A 21,816-nucleotide genomic window follows, 5' to 3' on the forward strand; every position below is an offset into this window, starting at 1 on the left:
CTTATCGGCTTTCAGCTCCTTTGTTCTTCGTCGAGAAACAATGCTAGCAGCACTCCCTGTGGAGAACTCCTGATGAGACCGCAGGACGATTTTAAGGTTGGCCTGAATTTAACCATCAGCTAGCAATGCTAGAAAAGTGCAACAATTATGGCTCAAATGATAGCCTTAGTGATTTTTGAGTGATTGGTCCATGTAAATGGGCCTTAACACAAATGTCTCCCCACACCCTGTATGTTCGGACGGGAGATTGCAAATCAAGTAAAACTTCTAAAGTATTTCCAGGTATAAACAACTTCCCATAGATCAATCGAACAAGTGACGATATTACAAAGTTTATCTTCTTGCCAAAAAAATAAAATTCCTCCTGTGACTGTGCGGCTCCTCCACCCTGCTTACTACTCTTATTTGCTTTCAGTTCATTGGAAAGTCAGCACTTAGGAGCAGTGACAGGTTTTCAGCCTTACTGAGGGATTAGGTTACAGCAAGAAACTAAGCACAAGCTGAACATTCATGTGATCCAAATGTAGGTGGGGAGAAAAGCTGCTTCCAGATTCCCCTGGCAGCAGCTTATCTCCTCAAGAAGAAAGGGATTGGACAATTGAAATCTAAAACTGTTCAATCCTTATCTTCTGCTATATCTGCAGTCTAGGGAATTGGGAGGCAACCGTACATGTTAGATGTTTGGTGGGGGTTCGCAAATCTAAATAGCCAATATTTATGACCACTTAAACTGCTACGATGTTCCCTATGCACACACGAAAAAAATCCTGCTCCCTTTCACACACAGAGAAGCAGTAAGAGCATGGATGATATTATACAACAGTACAGCGCAATGTATCTGCAAATCAGGCATTGGAGGGGGGGGGGGGGGGGCGAGCCGCTTCCTCCACTCCATACAATTCTATGGACAGTGACCGTAACCCGATTTCTCAGTTTACAGATTTTATCAGCTACTTCAGAGTAAGTGATCAGTAGAGGAGGAGGAACACAGGAGCCCAACACTGACGCACATTTTGTCCATGCAGATTTCATTTCTAAAACCATGGGGAAGATACACGGGAACGCAGCAAACTTATGCCACAGATCTGCAGGCGGATTTAGCCCTGTGAATCGGTAATATCTGCACAAATAAATTTCCAACCCTAATCAGCATGGAATAAGGACAAATTCTGTACGTGGATTTTGCCCATTTACAGGGCTATATATCCGCTTGTAGATACAAGGCAAGATACATGGTAGACGCTCACAACTTAGAGAAATTTAGGAAGATATCCGACGTCCTAGCTTAGCTAGAAGCATATCGGTAAGCTGGCAAATGGCCCCGTACCTGCTGAGTTCTGTGCACGCATTTCACAGCCATCCACTTCTGTTCTGAGCTGAACGGGTATTCTGCTTTACGGATGTAGTCATGCCGAAGTCCCTCAAAACCCATCTACAAAGTAATGACAGCAATACTTAGAATAGATCTTAGAAGAGCGTTTTCATTATCCACCATTCTTGCAGTGTAAGTCTGATAGTTCTGCTTTGTTTGGAAAATAAGTGAAGTTCTTATTTAAAATTGTGATGGCAATCCCAGTATATAAATCTTTGTGTATTGGGATTTGGGGCCTTACGGGGAAATTGTTAATTCAAATGCTTTAACTCTGGTTTGATTCAGCTATAGAAGTGTACGTACACAATACACAGTTACACAATAGTATGAGGCAATGCTTATATGAAATATCTGTTTTTCATAACTCTGCTGACAAAGATGGAATTTAGCAATTTAGCCGTAACCAACATGTATAAATATATTTGACTGTCCAGCTGCATGCACTAATACGGAACTAGGAATCAGACAATCAACCGCATCCGAGACGGACTACCGTTTTTTGATTACCGCAAAAATACCCCAGCGATTTTACTGGAAACAGATGCAAATAACATGGGCGGTCTATGCAATTACTAATTCATGAAATAGCCTCCAATCATATCGGTTTGACACAAGTGGGGCGAGACAGCCCATTCCACTCTCCAGAGTGCCACCACGTGACAGGCAATACCAGATGACCGGATGAAGGAAGACGCTTATCCAATAATCAATCAACACATTGTGTCTATGTAATTCTTGCCTGCCCCAAAAGGGCTGTGTTTGATGTGCCTTATAAGTTGTTACGCGCCAAGAATAAAGGAGGAAGTTACTTTTTCTTGAACTTGTGTCAGACAAAGTGATTTCAGTGGGAGACAGTGCACTGTCCGATACCTTATCAATCAATCTGGAAGGGTGTGATCATTCCTAATTGAGTAAGCCGTGGTTCCAAAAACAGGAAGGTTCCTCGACATCTGGTGGAGAATGCGGGCAGCGTGATCGATAGGTTCCAAAGAGCCCGGACACAAGGCACCGGACAGACAACCTTGGATTTAGTGGGCCCACCAAAGAACACGGTAAGATAAATCAATTATCTATACCTGTGTGGCTAGGTTCAGGTTTGCCTGTGTTGTGCCTAGGCCGGACACTTTGGAGCCATACGACAGGTACTTCTTTGAGTCTCGATCACGTGATAAGAACCTGTCATAAAATATAAAGGAATGATTACATGCCTGTTGTCTTGAGAGCACTAGTTAATTGGTGACATCAATAGCTGCCCCCGGGAGGGCCTGTACGGGGTGTTTCCACTCCTGAGGGAGGAGGGAGCCGTTCAGGTGGCCTGTCGCAGAGACTCAGCAGCCCTGAGGCCTGTTTGTAGGGCCCAGGGAGGGAGAGACTGCCAGAGATAAGTCTGATATGGGATTTCCGCTCCTGCTAGGCCTGCTTGTAGGGTCCGGGAGAAGGGAGCTATCAGACAGTATCCCGAGGGGCAGTTTAGACTAAGCCAGCCGTACTGGTGCTCCGTCTAATTGTCTGTCTAATTGTGCGGGTATACCACCCATGTCTTGCCCAAATTGCAAAAAAGGATTGTTATTAACAATAAGTACCCTTGGATGGGAGATCTGTAATCAGAGCGATCCATACCCCCCCCACCGTTGTGGTTACGGGCCTCTGCTTGAGGGTGATGGACCACAAATATTTGTTTATCGTTTAAACGTGCATGAGTGGATCCCTCTGGCTGAAGGTAGATTATTGAACTGTGTAGCAGTAGAACTCTGTGAGGTTCTAGGACGGGACATACTGTGTCCGGTATCTAGCGTTACTCCTAGAATTTTAGACCTGACTGCCGTATTTGAGATTGGAATGCAACACCTGTTGTATCAAGGACAGTTTTTGCATCCCCCTCTGAGATGTGGAAATCCAAATAATCACTGCTACCACTGACTCTCTGAAGTGTCACATTTATAACTGTAATGGACAGTACTAACAAATTATGTAACAGTAGAGTATAAGTAATTACAATCTGCATGGTTCTGCTCATCCATTGCATAAGATAAGCCTTGCATAGAATTAAGAGTGTTTATATATCGTGTAGAGTTAATCCTGTTTGCATCTCATATAGAAATAGTCTGTCTGTATATTGCGTAGAATTAAAGTTAGATCTGTGATATAGGGTTAAACTGTAGTCTGTTATCGGAAGAAGGGGGGGAAACGGGGGATCAGCGCTGCAGGAAAAAGAGGAAGCCATTCTGACACTCAGCTCCTGAATTTCACATTGCACTTAGGGAAAAGGAAAAAAAAAAAAAAAAACAACAAAAAAGGCCCCTAGAAGCTAGAAACTAGAAATATTCTTGACCATCACTGTTCCGGATCAGTGAGCTAAGGACGGGATATTTATACCCGCACCGCACCGCTTGTCTCTTGGCCAGACTACGACGCTACCCCAGCCGGCACAGTTAGCGCTAACTACGCACGCTGCTGGCATACACCCGCTCCATCCCACCTACTCCGTAGTCATATCAGCCAATTAACCTCCCGTTCGCCTAGGGAAAGTGTAGGCGGCCATAGGAACGAGCGGGGGGACACTTTACGAAGTGCCACCCCGTACAGGTGAGGGGTGTGGGTTTCCGGGAAAAAAACACGCGAGACGCCCATGCCCCCCTCCTGAGATAGGTAGGGATTCCACCTCCTCGTTGTAGGGTATTGTGGGCAACGGAGGTTAATGGACGTGGGAAGCAGGTTAGGTGTAGTGTCGCTGAAATAGAAAATATCCTCCTGCTAGAGAGAGAGAGGGGGGGGGGAAGCCCTGCAGAGGGGGAGGAAAGAGGAAGTGCTAGTTTAGAATCTATTAGTACTACAGGTCCCAGCCAGACGCCTAAAAATACGGACTTAAGAATGGGGAATAAATCAAGCAATAATAACGAGCGGCTGGCACGGGATTTAGTAGCCGAAAGAGAAGGCAAGCACTGCTCAAATAAGTGGCCGCAGATACGGAAAATTGCATGCTGGGATGCAGATGCAAATGGGCGACTTCAGCCGGAAGCCTGGCGAGTTTTGTTAAAAGATAGGCGTGGCTTGTTGCAGGATAAAAATTTGCTCACAGCTGCAGAAGGATGGTATCGGGTCTCAAAGACGTTAAATAGAGACGGGTGGAACGAGACGGTGCAGGGAGAGGGGGGGAAATACAAACGTTATGTGTATCATACAAATGCTGTGAACCCACTTCTTACACATCCGTCAGCACCTCCCATGCATTCAGGTAACTTACCATATTGGATGTGCCTAGTCTGTGGAGTGCAAAACCCCAGGCAAAGAGACCTGTCTGGGATGTGGCTCCCCGCGCCCAGACGGAAGTGTAAATGAGCCCACACTTCCTGTATTCAACGCTGAGCAGGCGGTTCCTGTATCCGGAGCTGCCGTGCGTTTCAACACTGCAGTTTCCTGTGATGATGTCGCAGGAAACACTAGGCATTCCAATATGCGTTCCACAGCCACTTCCTCAATGACCACTTCCTCTGGCAGCCATCTTAAGACACCTCAGAGGCCTAGGGCACTGCCACCCACTCCATACGGTGGCCATCTTGGTACACCCCAGAGGCCTAGTACCCAGCTGTCCACCCATGAAGGCAGCCACATTGCTACACTTCAGAGATGCCAAACACCTGCCATGTCTCCACTATATCCAGTGATAGACCCTCAAACATTGCAAGCACAAAGACAAGCTGTCCCTCTGTTCCCAGACCAGCCAATTACAGAGGAGCAGCTGAACGCAGGACCTGTTACAAGGGAAGGTGGAGCGCAGGGAGGCTCTGATCTACCTCCACTCCTTCCCTTGCAACCCAGGGAGGAAGATGGAGATCAATGGACAGAAAGTGAGGAGGATGGAGAAATAGGAGTCACCAGGTCTGGAGAGAAGTTCCGAGGCCGACCCCCCCCCTGTGAAGATGGTGCGCCGCCGGGACGGCATATTGGCAAACAAGGAATATGGTGCAAGGCCAAAACATCGCTCAGCGACGGCGACTTTAGGGGGAGCAGAAGAACAATTCTCGCTAACGAAGCCCAGCTTACGAAAAAACCCAGCAGCTCGCACGAGTATACAAGAACAACTTAACTTTGCACCCCCCAATACATCTACTCCTAAGGTCCATTTCATGTCTCCACAAGGAGATGACCCTTATGGATCGCAAGACTCCCTCACACAAGATGAACATCAATCACTGGCACCACAGATCACGCCTCAGCTGGCACCCCACAGGATGCCCTTCGTACCGGCAGACGCCCCGCTCCTATACGTCAGCTTCACTCCAAGCCAGGCCACTACCCTCCAGGCGGGATTACCAGATCCAGAAAAGCAACCCATGCCTTTCTTCAGGAAGTTGGTCCAGTACCAACGTAATTATTCAGCCACCTGGAAGGATCTACAGGCCTTGACGGAGGTGAAGGCCGGAGATACGTATTGGCCGGTCATCCAGAAATCCCTTGATCCAACAAGTGAGAATGCTACTCCAGAGACAACATATGTTTCCGGGAGGGAATTCTGCAAGCAAGTGAAGGCCTGGGCGCAAGACAGGTTGGCAGATCAAGCTATCACACTGCAGGACGTGACCCAAGATAAAGGGGAATCTGTGGACAAGTTTTATGGTCGCCTCATTCAACTCTTTGACGATCTCGGATTCTCATCACAAATCAGAACACACCAATTGATGCTTTCCGCTGCTTTTGTTTCTGGTTTACGGGACCCAGTAAGAAAGGGACTAATGGCAGCAAAACCAGAATACAAGATTCTGGCCATCGACGTCCTGCTACCAGTTGCAAAGGGGGTAGCAGGGAACGGACCTACCCCTGTCATGGTGGCAGCGGTGGCAACAGGGACCTCACAGAATCGGAATGAACCCATGAAATGTTATAATTGTGGCCGAAAAGGGCATTTCAAGAGAGACTGCCGTGCACCACCAGGACAACACGGACAGACAAATCAGGCCAGAAGACAGGCTGGACCAACATCTTCTGATGACTTACCACCACCACCACCACCGGTATCCTACCATGGCCCGTCCCAATAGGACACAGGCAAGCCAGTCTCCAGTATGGCCTCTTTCCAGAACCCTGCAGTGGATAATACCGGACCACAAGCGCAAATGACTCTCTCTATTGCAGGGAATCCAATTACCTTCCTACTGGACACTGGTGCAGCCAGGAGCATCATTCGTGCTGACGACTTCCCCTTCAAGCACCTGCTGGATGACAAGACCATACTGACCGTAGGAGTAGGAGGAAGGCCGTCTGAAAACCCACTAAGCAAGCCACTTCCTGTCGGCATACAGAACATCCTGGCTAGATTTGTGGTTCACAGGACCTCACCACTCAACCTACTGGGAGCCGACCTTCTATCAAGACTTCAAGCTACAATTGCCTACACTGAAGACGGTGGCATAACGGTTACCTCCCCGCTATCTGAAGATGACCATATGACACTTGCCTCAGAACCATTCCTCATGACCTGTCAGGAAGTTCGAAAGACAATACCAGATGAAGTGAAAGCAAGAATCCCTGATACACTGTGGTCAAAAGGACCTGAGGACATTGGTCGTCTAAGAGTTCCACCAGTGATGGTGAGGATGAAGCCCGGAATGCCATTCCCAAGAAGACCACAATATCCACTGAAGCACTCAGTGTCGCTAGCCATCGACGAACAGATTAAGTTGCTGATCCAGAACGGAGCCCTTGTGCGATGTGAGTCGCCATGCAACACCCCGTTGTTCCCGGTGAAGAAGAAGACACCGAAGGGCGAACCAACCAAATACCGCATGGTTCAAGATCTACGGGCAGTGAACCAAGCTACCATATTGGAAACTCCTCTGGTGCCGAACCCACACACGCTACTGTCTGGAATTCCACCAACAGCAAAGTACTTCACAGTGATAGATATGGCAAACGCTTTTTTTGGAGTCCCATTAGACGCATCATGCCAATATTTATTTGCGTTCACGCACAACGGAGGCCAACTTACATGGACTGTAATGCCTCAGGGTGCACAGAATTCACCCAGCCAATTTGCCAAAGCAATGTCTCTGATTCTAAACCCATGGATGGAGGGACACCCCACAGTGGTCTTACTCCAATATGTGGACGACCTGTTACTTTGCGCGGACGATCTGGACACGGCCTCCTCCTCCTCTGAAAATCTTCTGTGCTATCTGGCATATCAGGGATGTAAAGTGTCAGAATCCAAGTTACAATGGTGCTGCACAACCGTCGTATTCCTTGGCCACTGCATTTCCCAAGGAGTACGACACTTGACAGGAGACCGGATCGCCGCCATTCAACAAGTGCCGCTTCCCAGATCTGAAAAGGCCCTTCAAGCTTTCCTGGGACTGATCTCGTACTGCAGAGCCTGGATTCCAGAGGCCTCTTTGCTGATGCAACCCCTGTACGAAGATGTCAGAAGGATCGGTGAAGAAGGAGGAAAGGCCAAGGCCCCGTGTACACTCTCTGAAGACTCGACAAGAAATTTCAGCACACTTAAGGACCTGATCTCTAAAGCACCTGCATTGGGACTACCAGACTACGACAAACCATTTGCTCTGTTTGTGTCCGAGAATCAAGGACACGCATCAGGTGTCCTTACTCAGAAACATGCTGGAAAATCGCGACCCATCGGCTACTTCTCAGCCAGACTCGACCCAGTGGCAAGAGCAGGACCTTCCTGCCTGCGGGCAGTCTTTGCAGCCCATGTCTTGCTGGACAAGACCTCAGATCTCGTGCTGGGTTACCCTCTGACTGTCCTGGCTCCGCATGACATTGCCGCCGTACTCAACCAGACACAGCCGAAGCATCTATCAGCAGCAAGGCATCTACGCTTGCAATGCTCACTGTTAATTCCGGAGAATGTCACCCTACAGCGTTGTAATGTCCTCAACCCTTCCACCCTCCTTCCAATTCTTCAGGGGGAAGGCGAAGAGGAGAATGGAAGCGATGGAGAGGAAAAACCGAATGGTTCCGTCTCCTACTACGACATTCCACGCCCTTCACATGACTGCGTCAAGATGATGCAGCAGGAAATCTCTCATCTACCATCAGTCTATGATAAACCACTGGAACCCGTAGACTACACACTCTTCGTGGACGGCTCCAGATTCGCCGATGAGATGGGTCGGTACCATACCGGTTACGCAGTTACCACCTCCACGAAAATAATCCAAGCTCAACAACTCCCTCCTACTGTATCAGCACAGGAAGCCGAACTACAGGCCCTCACACGGGCGTGTGAGGTGGCCCAGGATCATACAGCCAACATCTACACAGATTCACGGTACGCTCATGGAGTGACACACGACTTCGGGATGATCTGGAAAGTTAGAGGATTCCTCACAGCTGCAGGCACCCCAGTCAAGCATCATCAAGCCATCAGGCACCTGCTGGATGCCCTCCAACTGCCACGAAAGGTGGCCGTACTGAAAGTGAAAGCTCACAGCAAGAAGAACACTGAAGAGGCCGTTGGTAATCATACAGCAGATCAAGCAGCAAAAAGAGCTGCAAGGGGGGAGTTTGGAAGAATTGGAATTCAGGTGGAAGCCCTACCGGTTGGGGTGGAATCAATGGAGGAACCAGACCCGTCCATGATGGTCAGTGTGGATGAGAAGATACGACCGGACTACCTTACAGAAGCACAAAAGAGAGCAACCAAGGAAGAAAAAGAAGAATGGACGAAAAAGGGAGCGAAAAAGGACGAACAGGGATTGTTTGCGCTGGCAGGCCGCCCATGCTTGCCTAGAAGCTTCTACCCAGCAGTGGTACAGTGGGCACATGGCCCAACCCATTTGTCCAAGATGCTCATGAACGCATTGATCCAGAAATATTACCTGGCGCCTGGCATCACAACGTTGGTGGACAAGTACTGCAGAGCTTGCACCATTTGCGCCCAATGTAATCCAGGAAAAATGGAGGAGACACCAAGAAAACACCTGGCCAAGCCACTGTATCCATTCCAACGGATCCAGATTGACCACATCCAGATGCCGAAATCAGGACGCTTTGAGTACGCCCTAATAGTGGTGGATGTTTTCTCTGGGTGGGCAGAGGGGTACGCAAGTACAAATATGACTGCCAAAAGTACCGCTAAGAAACTCATGACTGAGTTAATTTGCCGTTTCGGAATACCTGAAGTCATCGAAAGTGATCAAGGTCCAGCGTTTACCGCCAACGTCACCAAGGAGATATGGCAGGCGTTGGGCAGCAGTCTTTTGTTTCACACACCCTACCACCCCCAGAGTAGTGGTAAGGTAGAGAGACTGAACGGTACCTTGAAAACAAAAATACTTAAAATGTCACGAGAAACTGGCATGCCCTGGCCAGAAATCCTCCCCATAGCACTGTATAGCGTGAGGTACACACCAAGGGGAAAACATAAGTTATCACCTTACGAAATTCTTTTCGGGACCGTCCCCAGACTAGGGTGTTATTTCCCCCAGCAGTTACAATTGCACTCTGATGTTCTGACTAAGTATGTTATATCACTCGCCAAAGAAATAACTAAAGTCCATGCACGAGTTTTCTCTTCCATTCCAGACCCAGACCAGGACACAGGCACCCATTCCATCCAGCCCGGAGATTGGGTGTACGTAAAGAAGTTTCTGAGGAAAAACTCTCTTGAGCCAAGATTCGACGGTCCATTCCAGGTGTTGTTGACCACTGCCACCTCGGTGAAACTAGAGGGGAAGCCTACCTGGATCCACGCAAGCCACTGCAAGAAAGCTCCATCTCAGAAGGACGACTCATCATGAAATATTTAGGTCAAGTTATCATAATACTTCTCCTATGTGGGGTTCTGGTAATGTGGGACGGAAAGGGTACCTCACTGAAGAACCAGAAGCAGCAGGCTAAACTAGTGAGGGAAAGCCATATCAATATGTGGGAGTATTTAGCCAGAGATGTTATCAATATAACTAATATGTGCATGCCTAAATTAAGGAGCGGGGAGGATATTCTACAAGCTTGCCTACTGGCCGTTCCCACTCCAGTAAATGTATTGAGATCAATTTATGCAATGGTACATGATGATGATGATGTGGGGGGAGGCGATGCGATACAAGATAACACCTTCATTAACATATATGAGTATTGTCCCTACTGTGAGGCTATAGAACACGATGACTGGTCCAATATGACTGAGTTCCAGGTCAGAAATGTCTCACAGGCTGAGGTATGTTATAACTTTACATGTAATCCACGGTACATTGGGAAATGTGAGAAGGGCCAAGTGGTCACTAGTGATTCCCAAATACTTTGCTCCCGTACTGAAGAACAATGTCAAAAGATAGTGACTGCCATGTCTTGTGGAAAAGTAGTTCGGAGTCCCAGCCACACCAGACATGTCAAACTACCAGTAGGATGGGTCCTATCCTGTGGCAATTTAACCTACACATATATCCCCGCCAACATTACAGGAGGACCGTGTGCATTGTCCCGTCTAAGTATCCTTATGTATCAGAAGCCAGACCCCCCGGCACCCACACCCTCACTTAGGGATCGGAGGGACATCCACGGCCTGGCCGATAACTGTGTAGGACCACCCACACTACTGAGTTTCTCAGAACACACAGCACTAGCTCTCAGCATTCTAGGCACCCCCGCATTAGCCCAACATAACACAAGAGTGATTAACGGTTTAGCTTGTGACATGGTAAAGGGCCTAAATGCCACATCCCAGGCACTGGACCTACTACTCTTAGATGTACAAAACATACGAAGAGCCGCTCTACAGAACAGAGCCACCATTGATTACATCCTTATGACCATGAACCATGGGTGCGAAGAGTTTGAAGGGATGTGTTGTTTTAACCTCTCTGACAACTCTGCGTCAATCCATCAACAGATCAACCGCCTGAGAGATCTAGCCACCAGTATCAAACAAGGAACGGACCAGGGGTGGTTTGACTGGTTGACAGGGTCCTGGTTTGGATTTACTCTGATGAAGAAAATACTAACTGTTTTTGTTGCCATTGTAATGGTTCTAATTTCTGTTTGTTGTTGCATACAGTGTATCCCGGCCCTGGTGTCTACCTGGTCCACCTGTTTCTCTATGATGTCCGGCAGTAGGCCCACTGTCAATGCCAATGTCGTCATCACAGATCCAGAATACGATGATGTTGACCCATCCTACACCCCCATGAGAGCAATGGCTCCAGTCTACAACACCTTACAAGTCTAGAGTCAGCAGTGGGGGTGGGATGGAGCAGGGCGAGTTTGGTGAAACAGATAGTTTCAAGGGGGGTCTGTGATGGCAATCCCAGTATATAAATCTTTGTGTATTGGGATTTGGGGCCTTACGGGGAAATTGTTAATTCAAATGCTTTAACTCTGGTTTGATTCAGCTATAGAAGTGTACGTACACAATACACAGTTACACAATAGTATGAGGCAATGCTTATATGAAATATCTGTTTTTCATAACTCTGCTGACAAAGATGGAATTTAGCAATTTAGCCGTAACCAACATGTATAAATATATTTGACTGTCCAGCTGCATGCACTAATACGGAACTAGGAATCAGACAATCAACCGCATCCGAGACGGACTACCGTTTTTTGATTACCGCAAAAATACCCCAGCGATTTTACTGGAAACAGATGCAAATAACATGGGCGGTCTATGCAATTACTAATTCATGAAATAGCCTCCAATCATATCGGTTTGACACAAGTGGGGCGAGACAGCCCATTCCACTCTCCAGAGTGCCACCACGTGACAGGCAATACCAGATGACCGGATGAAGGAAGACGCTTATCCAATAATCAATCAACACATTGTGTCTATGTAATTCTTGCCTGCCCCAAAAGGGCTGTGTTTGATGTGCCTTATAAGTTGTTACGCGCCAAGAATAAAGGAGGAAGTTACTTTTTCTTGAACTTGTGTCAGACAAAGTGATTTCAGTGGGAGACAGTGCACTGTCCGATACCTTATCAATCAATCTGGAAGGGTGTGATCATTCCTAATTGAGTAAGCCGTGGTTCCAAAAACAGGAAGGTTCCTCGACAACCTTCCTGTTTTTGGAACCACGGCTTACTCAATTAGGAATGATCACACCCTTCCAGATTGATTGATAAGGTATCGGACAGTGCACTGTCTCCCACTGAAATCACTTTGTCTGACACAAGTTCAAGAAAAAGTAACTTCCTCCTTTATTCTTGGCGCGTAACAACTTATAAGGCACATCAAACACAGCCCTTTTGGGGCAGGCAAGAATTACATAGACACAATGTGTTGATTGATTATTGGATAAGCGTCTTCCTTCATCCGGTCATCTGGTATTGCCTGTCACGTGGTGGCACTCTGGAGAGTGGAATGGGCTGTCTCGCCCCACTTGTGTCAAACCGATATGATTGGAGGCTATTTCATGAATTAGTAATTGCATAGACCGCCCATGTTATTTGCATCTGTTTCCAGTAAAATCGCTGGGGTATTTTTGCGGTAATCAAAAAACGGTAGTCCGTCTCGGATGCGGTTGATTGTCTGATTCCTAGTTCCGTATTAGTGCATGCAGCTGGACAGTCAAATATATTTATACATGTTGGTTACGGCTAAATTGCTAAATTCCATCTTTGTCAGCAGAGTTATGAAAAACAGATATTTCATATAAGCATTGCCTCATACTATTGTGTAACTGTGTATTGTGTACGTACACTTCTATAGCTGAATCAAACCAGAGTTAAAGCATTTGAATTAACAATTTCCCCGTAAGGCCCCAAATCCCAATACACAAAGATTTATATACTGGGATTGCCATCACAGACCCCCCTTGAAACTATCTGTTTCACCAAACTCGCCCTGCTCCATCCCACCCCCACTGCTGACTCTAGACTTGTAAGGTGTTGTAGACTGGAGCCATTGCTCTCATGGGGGTGTAGGATGGGTCAACATCATCGTATTCTGGATCTGTGATGACGACATTGGCATTGACAGTGGGCCTACTGCCGGACATCATAGAGAAACAGGTGGACCAGGTAGACACCAGGGCCGGGATACACTGTATGCAACAACAAACAGAAATTAGAACCATTACAATGGCAACAAAAACAGTTAGTATTTTCTTCATCAGAGTAAATCCAAACCAGGACCCTGTCAACCAGTCAAACCACCCCTGGTCCGTTCCTTGTTTGATACTGGTGGCTAGATCTCTCAGGCGGTTGATCTGTTGATGGATTGACGCAGAGTTGTCAGAGAGGTTAAAACAACACATCCCTTCAAACTCTTCGCACCCATGGTTCATGGTCATAAGGATGTAATCAATGGTGGCTCTGTTCTGTAGAGCGGCTCTTCGTATGTTTTGTACATCTAAGAGTAGTAGGTCCAGTGCCTGGGATGTGGCATTTAGGCCCTTTACCATGTCACAAGCTAAACCGTTAATCACTCTTGTGTTATGTTGGGCTAATGCGGGGGTGCCTAGAATGCTGAGAGCTAGTGCTGTGTGTTCTGAGAAACTCAGTAGTGTGGGTGGTCCTACACAGTTATCGGCCAGGCCGTGGATGTCCCTCCGATCCCTAAGTGAGGGTGTGGGTGCCGGGGGGTCTGGCTTCTGATACATAAGGATACTTAGACGGGACAATGCACACGGTCCTCCTGTAATGTTGGCGGGGATATATGTGTAGGTTAAATTGCCACAGGATAGGACCCATCCTACTGGTAGTTTGACATGTCTGGTGTGGCTGGGACTCCGAACTACTTTTCCACAAGACATGGCAGTCACTATCTTTTGACATTGTTCTTCAGTACGGGAGCAAAGTATTTGGGAATCACTAGTGACCACTTGGCCCTTCTCACATTTCCCAATGTACCGTGGATTACATGTAAAGTTATAACATACCTCAGCCTGTGAGACATTTCTGACCTGGAACTCAGTCATATTGGACCAGTCATCGTGTTCTATAGCCTCACAGTAGGGACAATACTCATATATGTTAATGAAGGTGTTATCTTGTATCGCATCGCCTCCCCCCACATCATCATCATCATGTACCATTGCATAAATTGATCTCAATACATTTACTGGAGTGGGAACGGCCAGTAGGCAAGCTTGTAGAATATCCTCCCCGCTCCTTAATTTAGGCATGCACATATTAGTTATATTGATAACATCTCTGGCTAAATACTCCCACATATTGATATGGCTTTCCCTCACTAGTTTAGCCTGCTGCTTCTGGTTCTTCAGTGAGGTACCCTTTCCGTCCCACATTACCAGAACCCCACATAGGAGAAGTATTATGATAACTTGACCTAAATATTTCATGATGAGTCGTCCTTCTGAGATGGAGCTTTCTTGCAGTGGCTTGCGTGGATCCAGGTAGGCTTCCCCTCTAGTTTCACCGAGGTGGCAGTGGTCAACAACACCTGGAATGGACCGTCGAATCTTGGCTCAAGAGAGTTTTTCCTCAGAAACTTCTTTACGTACACCCAATCTCCGGGCTGGATGGAATGGGTGCCTGTGTCCTGGTCTGGGTCTGGAATGGAAGAGAAAACTCGTGCATGGACTTTAGTTATTTCTTTGGCGAGTGATATAACATACTTAGTCAGAACATCAGAGTGCAATTGTAACTGCTGGGGGAAATAACACCCTAGTCTGGGGACGGTCCCGAAAAGAATTTCGTAAGGTGATAACTTATGTTTTCCCCTTGGTGTGTACCTCACGCTATACAGTGCTATGGGGAGGATTTCTGGCCAGGGCATGCCAGTTTCTCGTGACATTTTAAGTATTTTTGTTTTCAAGGTACCGTTCAGTCTCTCTACCTTACCACTACTCTGGGGGTGGTAGGGTGTGTGAAACAAAAGACTGCTGCCCAACGCCTGCCATATCTCCTTGGTGACGTTGGCGGTAAACGCTGGACCTTGATCACTTTCGATGACTTCAGGTATTCCGAAACGGCAAATTAACTCAGTCATGAGTTTCTTAGCGGTACTTTTGGCAGTCATATTTGTACTTGCGTACCCCTCTGCCCACCCAGAGAAAACATCCACCACTATTAGGGCGTACTCAAAGCGTCCTGATTTCGGCATCTGGATGTGGTCAATCTGGATCCGTTGGAATGGATACAGTGGCTTGGCCAGGTGTTTTCTTGGTGTCTCCTCCATTTTTCCTGGATTACATTGGGCGCAAATGGTGCAAGCTCTGCAGTACTTGTCCACCAACGTTGTGATGCCAGGCGCCAGGTAATATTTCTGGATCAATGCGTTCATGAGCATCTTGGACAAATGGGTTGGGCCATGTGCCCACTGTACCACTGCTGGGTAGAAGCTTCTAGGCAAGCATGGGCGGCCTGCCAGCGCAAACAATCCCTGTTCGTCCTTTTTCGCTCCCTTTTTCGTCCATTCTTCTTTTTCTTCCTTGGTTGCTCTCTTTTGTGCTTCTGTAAGGTAGTCCGGTCGTATCTTCTCATCCACACTGACCATCATGGACGGGTCTGGTTCCTCCATTGATTCCACCCCAACCGGTAGGGCTTCCACCTGAATTCCAATTCTTCCAAACTCCCCCCTTGCAGCTCTTTTTGCTGCTTGATCTGCTGTATGATTACCAACGGCCTCTTCAGTGTTCTTCTTGCTGTGAGCTTTCACTTTCAGTACGGCCACCTTTCGTGGCAGTTGGAGGGCATCCAGCAGGTGCCTGATGGCTTGATGATGCTTGACTGGGGTGCCTGCAGCTGTGAGGAATCCTCTAACTTTCCAGATCATCCCGAAGTCGTGTGTCACTCCATGAGCGTACCGTGAATCTGTGTAGATGTTGGCTGTATGATCCTGGGCCACCTCACACGCCCGTGTGAGGGCCTGTAGTTCGGCTTCCTGTGCTGATACAGTAGGAGGGAGTTGTTGAGCTTGGATTATTTTCGTGGAGGTGGTAACTGCGTAACCGGTATGGTACCGACCCATCTCATCGGCGAATCTGGAGCCGTCCACGAAGAGTGTGTAGTCTACGGGTTCCAGTGGTTTATCATAGACTGATGGTAGATGAGAGATTTCCTGCTGCATCATCTTGACGCAGTCATGTGAAGGGCGTGGAATGTCGTAGTAGGAGACGGAACCATTCGGTTTTTCCTCTCCATCGCTTCCATTCTCCTCTTCGCCTTCCCCCTGAAGAATTGGAAGGAGGGTGGAAGGGTTGAGGACATTACAACGCTGTAGGGTGACATTCTCCGGAATTAACAGTGAGCATTGCAAGCGTAGATGCCTTGCTGCTGATAGATGCTTCGGCTGTGTCTGGTTGAGTACGGCGGCAATGTCATGCGGAGCCAGGACAGTCAGAGGGTAACCCAGCACGAGATCTGAGGTCTTGTCCAGCAAGACATGGGCTGCAAAGACTGCCCGCAGGCAGGAAGGTCCTGCTCTTGCCACTGGGTCGAGTCTGGCTGAGAAGTAGCCGATGGGTCGCGATTTTCCAGCATGTTTCTGAGTAAGGACACCTGATGTGTGTCCTTGATTCTCGGACACAAACAGAGCAAATGGTTTGTCGTAGTCTGGTAGTCCCAATGCAGGTGCTTTAGAGATCAGGTCCTTAAGTGTGCTGAAATTTCTTGTCGAGTCTTCAGAGAGTGTACACGGGGCCTTGGCCTTTCCTCCTTCTTCACCGATCCTTCTGACATCTTCGTACAGGGGTTGCATCAGCAAAGAGGCCTCTGGAATCCAGGCTCTGCAGTACGAGATCAGTCCCAGGAAAGCTTGAAGGGCCTTTTCAGATCTGGGAAGCGGCACTTGTTGAATGGCGGCGATCCGGTCTCCTGTCAAGTGTCGTACTCCTTGGGAAATGCAGTGGCCAAGGAATACGACGGTTGTGCAGCACCATTGTAACTTGGATTCTGACACTTTACATCCCTGATATGCCAGATAGCACAGAAGATTTTCAGAGGAGGAGGAGGCCGTGTCCAGATCGTCCGCGCAAAGTAACAGGTCGTCCACATATTGGAGTAAGACCACTGTGGGGTGTCCCTCCATCCATGGGTTTAGAATCAGAGACATTGCTTTGGCAAATTGGCTGGGTGAATTCTGTGCACCCTGAGGCATTACAGTCCATGTAAGTTGGCCTCCGTTGTGCGTGAACGCAAATAAATATTGGCATGATGCGTCTAATGGGACTCCAAAAAAAGCGTTTGCCATATCTATCACTGTGAAGTACTTTGCTGTTGGCGGAATTCCAGACAGTAGCGTGTGTGGGTTCGGCACCAGAGGAGTTTCCAATATGGTAGCTTGGTTCACTGCCCGTAGATCTTGAACCATGCGGTATTTGGTTGGTTCGCCCTTCGGTGTCTTCTTCTTCACCGGGAACAACGGGGTGTTGCATGGCGACTCACATCGCACAAGGGCTCCGTTCTGGATCAGCAACTTAATCTGTTCGTCGATGGCTAGCGACACTGAGTGCTTCAGTGGATATTGTGGTCTTCTTGGGAATGGCATTCCGGGCTTCATCCTCACCATCACTGGTGGAACTCTTAGACGACCAATGTCCTCAGGTCCTTTTGACCACAGTGTATCAGGGATTCTTGCTTTCACTTCATCTGGTATTGTCTTTCGAACTTCCTGACAGGTCATGAGGAATGGTTCTGAGGCAAGTGTCATATGGTCATCTTCAGATAGCGGGGAGGTAACCGTTATGCCACCGTCTTCAGTGTAGGCAATTGTAGCTTGAAGTCTTGATAGAAGGTCGGCTCCCAGTAGGTTGAGTGGTGAGGTCCTGTGAACCACAAATCTAGCCAGGATGTTCTGTATGCCGACAGGAAGTGGCTTGCTTAGTGGGTTTTCAGACGGCCTTCCTCCTACTCCTACGGTCAGTATGGTCTTGTCATCCAGCAGGTGCTTGAAGGGGAAGTCGTCAGCACGAATGATGCTCCTGGCTGCACCAGTGTCCAGTAGGAAGGTAATTGGATTCCCTGCAATAGAGAGAGTCATTTGCGCTTGTGGTCCGGTATTATCCACTGCAGGGTTCTGGAAAGAGGCCATACTGGAGACTGGCTTGCCTGTGTCCTATTGGGACGGGCCATGGTAGGATACCGGTGGTGGTGGTGGTGGTAAGTCATCAGAAGATGTTGGTCCAGCCTGTCTTCTGGCCTGATTTGTCTGTCCGTGTTGTCCTGGTGGTGCACGGCAGTCTCTCTTGAAATGCCCTTTTCGGCCACAATTATAACATTTCATGGGTTCATTCCGATTCTGTGAGGTCCCTGTTGCCACCGCTGCCACCATGACAGGGGTAGGTCCGTTCCCTGCTACCCCCTTTGCAACTGGTAGCAGGACGTCGATGGCCAGAATCTTGTATTCTGGTTTTGCTGCCATTAGTCCCTTTCTTACTGGGTCCCGTAAACCAGAAACAAAAGCAGCGGAAAGCATCAATTGGTGTGTTCTGATTTGTGATGAGAATCCGAGATCGTCAAAGAGTTGAATGAGGCGACCATAAAACTTGTCCACAGATTCCCCTTTATCTTGGGTCACGTCCTGCAGTGTGATAGCTTGATCTGCCAACCTGTCTTGCGCCCAGGCCTTCACTTGCTTGCAGAATTCCCTCCCGGAAACATATGTTGTCTCTGGAGTAGCATTCTCACTTGTTGGATCAAGGGATTTCTGGATGACCGGCCAATACGTATCTCCGGCCTTCACCTCCGTCAAGGCCTGTAGATCCTTCCAGGTGGCTGAATAATTACGTTGGTACTGGACCAACTTCCTGAAGAAAGGCATGGGTTGCTTTTCTGGATCTGGTAATCCCGCCTGGAGGGTAGTGGCCTGGCTTGGAGTGAAGCTGACGTATAGGAGCGGGGCGTCTGCCGGTACGAAGGGCATCCTGTGGGGTGCCAGCTGAGGCGTGATCTGTGGTGCCAGTGATTGATGTTCATCTTGTGTGAGGGAGTCTTGCGATCCATAAGGGTCATCTCCTTGTGGAGACATGAAATGGACCTTAGGAGTAGATGTATTGGGGGGTGCAAAGTTAAGTTGTTCTTGTATACTCGTGCGAGCTGCTGGGTTTTTTCGTAAGCTGGGCTTCGTTAGCGAGAATTGTTCTTCTGCTCCCCCTAAAGTCGCCGTCGCTGAGCGATGTTTTGGCCTTGCACCATATTCCTTGTTTGCCAATATGCCGTCCCGGCGGCGCACCATCTTCACAGGGGGGGGGGTCGGCCTCGGAACTTCTCTCCAGACCTGGTGACTCCTATTTCTCCAACCTTATCCCAGCGCAGGGGACTGTTTGCATCCTCATACACAAGTAGTTACCCGTCCAACTACAGCGGCAGGACAGATTCTGGATGTGCAATACTGAGGCCACCGGTTAGAATCTGGCAGTGGTGTAGGGAGAACATTGCACACAGTAATGTGTGTGAAGAGGACATAATAGCGCATTTTCTTCACTGGCCACTAGATGGCAACCATTGCCTGACTGGACAACATATCTATCTGCAGCCAAAATTACTGAAGTCACCCCAATTACATTTACTTCAACAGATGCAGACAGACAGAATAGGTTATCACAGAGATATTGATGATGAGTTGCAAATTCTATCATATACCCCCAGTCCAGCCCCTCACTCCCACCATCCCAACATGCATATTTACAAAGTTTTGGTTCAGGAGATATCTTACGTTTTCAGGATCTAAAAAAGCTTGGATTTAGGTTTTTCATCGATTTTTCCTATGTCCAATAACGTTTTTCTATTTTTTATAATTTTTTTTAAATTAGAAGTAAAACTGATAAATATATTGAGATTTCCAATTCATCAGCTCGATCAGTAATTCTGACAGGTCATTATTTACAGCGACTGCCTTACGACAAGGTTTTGTGATGGTTATACTAGCAATTCTACTTAAAGGGGATTGGCCCTCAGTGTTTGATTTGTGGGACCCCACTGATCAGCAGAATTAAAAGCCCATTCCTTTCAAAAGTTGACAGCGACACGTCTGTATAGGCGGCTGTACCCATTACTGCGGCTCAGTCCTGTTTAAGTGAATGGGATAAAGCTATGGCACTATGGCTTCATTCAGCTGATCAGTGGGGTCCCATGGATTGGAGCCCCAATGATGAAACAAGTCCCAAAACACTGCATTATCATTTACTAACAGTTGATCGATTATCAGACTGTCCCTCAACTAGTTCAGAAGACCGCTGCACACTAGATTCCCCCACCGTAAAGCAGACTGACTGCTTTCCATCTTGGGTATCCGGTTGTACAGCGGCCCCAGCAGTACGTATGATCACTCCTACAGACATCTTAAACACATACTATAGATGTATAAGGTGGTGAAGGTTTAAAGTGCACCCGAGTTTTCCCCAAAAAATTTTTAAAAAATGAGCCCAAGTCTTCATTGGCCGTTACTTTGCGCCCAGTTTCTATCAATTCAGTTTCCAATGTATTTACTGCTGTGCTGCCATCTGCAACCCACGTACAGCTGGGGAGTGTTCCCCAAGCAGCCATTTTGCCAGCATTATACTGTACTTCCTCTCCCACACTTCCCATGCTGCCTTGCATAGCCCTGCTCCAATCAGCTGCAAGACCGCAATTGAATGCCCACCCCTCTGTTGCATGTAGTAACCAGCAGTGTCCCCATGTCTGTTACTAAAGATGCCAAATGCCTAACTACAGGCAGTGGATTGCAAAGATGCCATAAGGAATAGATTAAAAAAAAACAAAAAACCACACACAGATTACAAACCAGTCCAATTATCAGGGACAGAACATGCGCCCGCTTGACCAGATGTGGCAAAGCAAAAACTGTACAAATTTGCCAGCTCATCCCAAGTTGCAAAAGAAAAAAGCAACACAAATTAGTCAGACAAAATATAGCTACAACTTAAGACCCATTTACACTGGATGAATGTCAGGCAAACTATGCCCGACACTCATCTGTGTCTCCGCGCTCCTGCACAGGAACTAGGGCCGCTGTGGCAAATGGCCGCTGTGCATCTCGAGGGAGAGGGGCTCCCTCGCCCCTCTCCCTCAAGATACAGTGGCCATTTGCTATTGAACAGCGAGTGATCAGCTTCATTGCTCATCTTTTATGCTGTAATATCAAGCCAACTACCCACTGCCTGCAGGAACAGCAACGTGCTTGAGGCAATAGGATACATTCTGTACAAATGTTATCCCACAGAAAACAAACTAAAATAGTGCGGCGTGAAAAACAGAACTTCTGGTGCCGCAAAGTAATTTAGTTAAAATAAAAGCACCCCCCCACTACGATATGGCGGATCCCACTGATGCCATAATCTGCTACACGCCAGCCAGCTTCCTGCCACCCCAAATCAATGCTTCACCCTCTGGCAGATAAGTACAGCCACAAGACATACGGACACGATGGTACTTTATTTCCTTATTAACTTAGGATTCTTTTAAGAATGGAACGGAAAGAAAAGGCTATTTAGAGGATATCAGGAGTCGGTGGAGCAGAGGTCAGCACAAAAACTACTCTAAGGCCTCCCTTAGGCCATGGCCTAAACTACACCAAAATTATG

General features: G+C 47.7%; 1 protein-coding gene across 2 annotated transcripts in view; it reads right to left on the bottom strand.

Moving 5' to 3' along the window:
* Positions 1–21,816, bottom strand: part of ATP2C1 (ATPase secretory pathway Ca2+ transporting 1) — a 124,757-nt gene that overhangs the window by 16,742 nt on the left and 86,199 nt on the right. For both annotated transcript variants that reach the window (XM_066584988.1, XM_066584987.1), the window contains exon 16: positions 1,328–1,432. In XM_066584988.1, the coding sequence (XP_066441085.1) occupies positions 1,328–1,432 (105 nt within the window). The remainder of the gene's footprint in view (positions 1–1,327; positions 1,433–21,816) is intronic.

Source organism: Eleutherodactylus coqui, chromosome 12, assembly GCF_035609145.1.
Source record: "Eleutherodactylus coqui strain aEleCoq1 chromosome 12, aEleCoq1.hap1, whole genome shotgun sequence".
NCBI lineage: Eukaryota > Metazoa > Chordata > Amphibia > Anura > Eleutherodactylidae > Eleutherodactylus > Eleutherodactylus coqui.